Source organism: Podarcis raffonei, chromosome 6, assembly GCF_027172205.1.
Source record: "Podarcis raffonei isolate rPodRaf1 chromosome 6, rPodRaf1.pri, whole genome shotgun sequence".
Taxonomy (NCBI): domain Eukaryota; kingdom Metazoa; phylum Chordata; class Lepidosauria; order Squamata; family Lacertidae; genus Podarcis; species Podarcis raffonei.
Window position 1 is genome coordinate 51846553 of NC_070607.1, and position 5563 is coordinate 51852115.

Sequence of the window (5563 nt, forward strand, 5' to 3'; positions counted from 1 at the left end):
ACTGTTGCATTGTGCCTCCGGCCTGATGAACGGTAAAATATTCATCTGTTGTGAGTTCCAATCATATGTTCATTTAAAACTACAATGCTGAGGAATGACTCTTCCCTTCTAGCATGCTGTTTCAAACAGTTACCTTTGAAAATAAATATCATAATCACGACTCTTCTTTCTGCAGGATGTTTGATGTAGGTGGGCAGCGGTCTGAGCGCAAAAAGTGGATCCACTGCTTTGAAGGGGTGACCTGTATCATCTTCTGTGGAGCTCTCAGTGCTTATGACATGGTGCTGGTAGAAGATGATGAAGTGGTATGTTTTCTAGCTCAAACTCTTATGAGATTAATTATCACTCCACAAACATGCCTGCATCCGCTTTGAAATCCAGCAACCACCACAACAGCTCCCCTGTCCCACAGAATAAAAAATAACGCCAGGATCTTACCCTTACTTACATAAAGAGCCTGCCAAAAGTTGTTTTTGAGTAGAGCAGGGAGGAAAATTAGAGCCTTGGGGGAACTAGTAGTTTGTTTCCAAATTGTGCTGCTCTGATGCAAATCCAGGAAGCATTGGCTTAACCCCTGCCTGAAAATAAATATGTCTCTGTGAGCATACATCCTAGAACCAGTTGATTCCAATCCTTCCTGTGCACTTTAAGGATTGGTAAAAGCCTCCAATTTACATCAATGTTGACATCAAAGGCAGGGCAGGCTTTTCAAGGCACAGGAAGGGTAAGAATTTTACCCCTAGTTTTACTAAGAATTCCTCCTGAAAACCCCAACGATTCTGAAAGGAGAAGTATACATCACAAACACTTCCCTATTGCTGCAAGACCTATAGGTCAAATGCTGTTGAACTGTATTTCTCTGAATCCTTCTAAGGGAAAAGGAAATTCTATTACTTTCGCCAGTAGAACTGGGCTGCTGGAAATCTTACCAAAAGGAAGACATAGAAGTTGTGCCAAAAAAAGTGCATCAGCTATACAGCCCTCCCCCCTGCCCCCAGTTGATCATAGGCTTTCCATCAAGACTAACTAAAATAAGATAAGGAAGCAATAGATGATTTACCCCACCATAAGCAAATTTAGTCGCCAAGCACAAAAGGAAAAAAGCAGCATGTCTGCAGCAACTGTCCACTGAAAGGAGGGAATCCAAGCTTGTTTTGCAGCCTGTTCCATACTCTGTAATTAAAAGGATCAAAACCTTATAGATGCAGTGCTTTCTAACTTATTTATATCGCTGAGAGAAAAAAACAACACAGGAGTTAGAACTTTGGCTAAGAAGAGTAGGCCAATACTGGTAAGACAGTAGATTAATGCCACAGCAACAGCAGTATTTTATAATGTGGGTGTGTTTTTAAACCCCAAAGCCCGAGGGCATTTAGGAAAAATCCATCTATTACAATTAGATTAACCAAGAGAGGCAAGTACATAGATGCATCAACCACTGAGCCAAACAGCTCCAGTATAGACTTGCTCCAATTTCAGTTTAAGAACAAGAACAAACCTGTGCAGAAAATGCCATGACACATGTACAAACGTTGCTACTTTTGCTTGGTCACCTCCCATTTGACTTCACAATAAATGGACGTTTTAAAATTCTGTCTTTCAACATTGTTCTACGCAACTTTTACATTTAGAGTTGCATCCCAAGCTGCAGGAATGGAATGGATTATCTGATCAGACCACAGGACTTCTCCTTCCCCTGTAGCTCCCTGCTCATCCTCAGGGCACACAGGGGGCTATAAGGGGAATGTTTTGGAAGTAATTGAGAAGCATTTGGGGGTAATGGTCAAGTATTGTGTCTAGAAGCATATCCTACGGACAGAAAGAACAGATGTTTTACACAAAGTCTTTGAGCTTGCTTGAACTGTGTGGTCTTCCCCTCTAGAACCGCATGCACGAATCCTTGCATCTGTTCAACAGTATATGCAATCACAAGTTCTTTGCTGCCACCTCCATTATTCTCTTCCTGAACAAGAAGGACCTCTTTGAGGAAAAGATCAAGAAAGTACATCTCAGCATTTGTTTCCCAGATTATGATGGTGAGTTGGTTGACCGTTTCCTCCTTACAGTAGCCAGTCATCAAGAGCCAAGAACTGCTTCACATATGATGTAGAAACACACACTAAACATGGGTGACACATCATGTGCCATCTCTGACCCACTTCCTCCTCTGCTATAGGAAAGGAGGACTCAACAAGCATCCCCTCCTCTGGCAGGAGACTGCATTCGATCAAAAGCCCTTCTCTGAATGAGGAACTCTCCAATAAGCTATGCCTCTTTCAGCAACATTTATAGCCTCTTCCTTGTTTCTCTTACGCACACAGGTCCCAATACCTTTGAAGATGCAGGCAACTACATCAAGCTTCAGTTCCTCGATCTGAACATGAGAAAAGATGTGAAAGAAATTTACAGTCACATGACTTGTGCCACAGACACGCAGAACGTCAAATTTGTATTTGACGCAGTCACGGATGTCATCATCAAAGAGAACCTCAAGGACTGTGGCCTCTTCTAAGACTCCAGCTTTTTAAGAAGGTAATTTCCATTCTAAGGAACATAATCAACAATAGTAGTCCTCCTATGGAAGAGACTGGTGAATGGGTATCTTTAGCACTCACTTAATTCACAGAGCTGCTCCTGTAAATTTAAAACCACACTTAACCTTGCATTTGAGTTAACTCCAGAAGCCCAAGCTCACCAATGTTCCTTCAACAAAAAACAAAAACCACTTATTTTAGTAGTTATCCTTAGCTTCCCCAAAAGTGCAGCAAGTTTTGACTTTGATGTTAATTCATTTTTAGTAAGAATTTACTGTTCATTGCAAGAATTTGGAAAATGTTTCTGAATAGGGAGAGCTAACCATAAATTCTGAGGCAATTCCCATGCAGATGAATCAGACTGCCCCCCACTACAAAGTGTAGCAACTACATCCGAGTATTTATAATGTACATCAGCCTAAATGAGAAATAAAATCATTAGCAACCTGACATTATAATTTGTCTCATGTGTTTATGTATTTGTGTAGAAGTCTTTTGTGGTGTTGCAGGATCTAAATGTCATGTTACGTTGTATCTAATTTCTCTAAATGCTCTCTCGCCTTCTTCGTCAATTAGGAAAAAGGACTTGCAGTTAGCTTCACTGTTCTGCTTGAGCAGAGCCAACGGAGTAAATAAAAGCCACTCAGAGTCCACATTTTTCTATAACCTACCCATGGCACAAACTGTATACTTCCAAGAACATGCCACCAAAAGGGCATGAAGGAACAAAAGCTAAGAGCCTCCCATCTCTAAGCCATTTTCTTTGGTAGTTTTCCTCCTTTCTGAAATTCTCGGCAATCTGTAAACCCTGATGACAACTTGAAAGAGAGCCAACGCAATCTTGTCTGCAAACAATGAATCATGCGATACACTGGACGTTTGTGTGTGCATACAACTGAGATCTTTAAAAAGCTTCAACCTTCTGTGGGAACGACACAATCAGTGCTTTTGTGGATTCTTCAGCAGAACTTCCTTATCTATAAATGGTCTGGTGATTCTCAATGAAAATCCTAAAGGGTTGAATGTGCAAGTCCAACAATTTCTAGATTACACATGAAATCTAATTATCAGTGTGCAAATTAACCAGGAAAGTTAAGTAACATTTTTCAAACCTTCCAAGTAGATCAGTTTCAGATCTTTGGAACTGGTGCAATTTGTCCCTACAGCCTTAAGTAAATAATTCATTTTCTTTCTAGTATCCAGCTTTCCCCATATTAGAAGGCCTGGTGAACTTAAGACTGATTTTCTTTCTCTATACCAACTCACCCCACTGAGTACAGCAGTACTGATCCCAACCCATTGCTTTACCGCTTGCTGTGAGACAATTGCTCTTGCTGTCTCTCTGGTCCCCGATGGAAAGAGGTCACAGCAATGTGTACAAGCAACCTATTGACATCACAGAGTCAGAAAACTTCTCCACAACATAGGAAATAGAAAGAAAACATACAAACTGGAAATTGTGACGTCAGGATTTTCACTCTGCTATTTAGCACTGTATCGTTCTTGATCATTTGTAAATAAGTCGTATGTTACTGTAGATAGGATTCTCTTTGTTATCAATATTTACTTCAGAGAATGGCTTAGGCAGCTACAACTGAATGTAGAACATTCGAAAATAAAGAAACGTGCATTAAAAATGTGGATACAGTGTTACCTATTTTGAAAAGTAACAAATTCCTCTACAGGTTTTATTTGTGTTTTCAAAAGCCACCCAATACTTTTTCAAACATTCTACCAGGCCAAATATTATAAGGATTATATGTTTAGGTGGTTTAATATTGTACCTGGAAGACATGGATTCAAATTTCACCTGAGACAGAGACTCACATACCCAAAGGCCACCTTCAGAAATAATGCAAAGTGTTCACACTTCATTTGTCTCCTTGCCAAGAGCGGAAACAAATCACAAAGTAGCTAGTGCCTAAACCTGGGAGAAGTAAAGTGTGTAGAATAGCACACAATGCATCCACAGGATGATTCGTTTAACCATAGTTAGTGGCTTAGCACAGGGGCTGGCAAAGATTTTGTGGCTTGGGCCAGTTCACGGTCCCACAGACGCCACGGTGGGTCAGAGTGCATGCACATGCATGCACAAACACTATTTCCGGTGCTCCTTCTGATGTGGAGGAGGCGTGCGCAGCTTCCCATTGGCTGCAGGAGCTTCAGCTTCCCATTGGTTGCAGAAGGCGGTCCTCGCTCTGCTCTGCGCCGGTTTAGCACGGCGCATGGGAGCTGACCGAGCGGGCAGCGGGGGTCCATGGGCCGGTTAAACGACCCCCATGCCGCTTGTGGCCCATGGACCTTAGGTTGCCGACCCCTGGCTTAGCATTACATCCAGACATGGCCAGTGAGTGAAAAACCAAAGGATGTCTTGCACATGCACATTTATCAAACAGCAAACCTCAAGTCAGGAGGTACATTCAATCTCAAGCAGTTCTTTCCAGTTGAAGTGTTTTACCCATTTAGTTTGCAATTCATCTCTGCAGGTGAAATATGCATGTATGAAATCGGCCCTCACAGAATGGCCTTGGGCAAGTGACATCGACTCTGTTTCCATTTGGGAAAAGTGAATAGAGTTGATGCAAGCTAAACATTAATTCACCAAGAGTATTTTATAATAGTGTGTCCACAGAGAAACTGATTAAGCTAGTGATCTGCAATATTCTACCATGTAGTGAGAATTTTACCACTCTTTCCTGTTAAGAATCATCATCATTCTTGGTAACAAACAGTCATAAAGAAATGCTTTAGAAAATTATTGCTGTATCTTGCTGATATGACTTAATGGTAGAAATAACTTGCCACAATTCTCAGCCTTATCTGTGTCAATACACAGAAAATACCTGACACCATATTCTTCAAGAAACAAGACAGGAACATTTCGGTTATTTATATGAAGGTTCAGCACTACGAAAAAGCTAATCCAGCTAACTAAAATCTTTATTTGCAGAACCTGGAAATGCTATTAAGAGAGACTGACAAAGATCCCTAGATCATTTCTAGAAATGGCTCCAATAAAGTGAGGAACA

General features: G+C 41.1%; 1 protein-coding gene across 2 annotated transcripts in view; it reads left to right on the forward strand.

Moving 5' to 3' along the window:
• Nucleotides 1–4169, forward strand: part of GNAT2 (G protein subunit alpha transducin 2) — a 30452-nt gene extending 26283 nt beyond the window's left edge. For both annotated transcript variants that reach the window (XM_053392835.1, XM_053392833.1), the window contains exons 6-9: nt 176–305; nt 1883–2036; nt 2322–2532; nt 3111–4169. In XM_053392835.1, the coding sequence (XP_053248810.1) occupies nt 176–305; nt 1883–2036; nt 2322–2512 (475 nt within the window). In that variant the 3' untranslated portion in view covers nt 2513–2532; nt 3111–4169. The remainder of the gene's footprint in view (nt 1–175; nt 306–1882; nt 2037–2321; nt 2533–3110) is intronic.
• The last annotated feature ends 1394 nt before the right edge of the window (nt 4170–5563 follow it).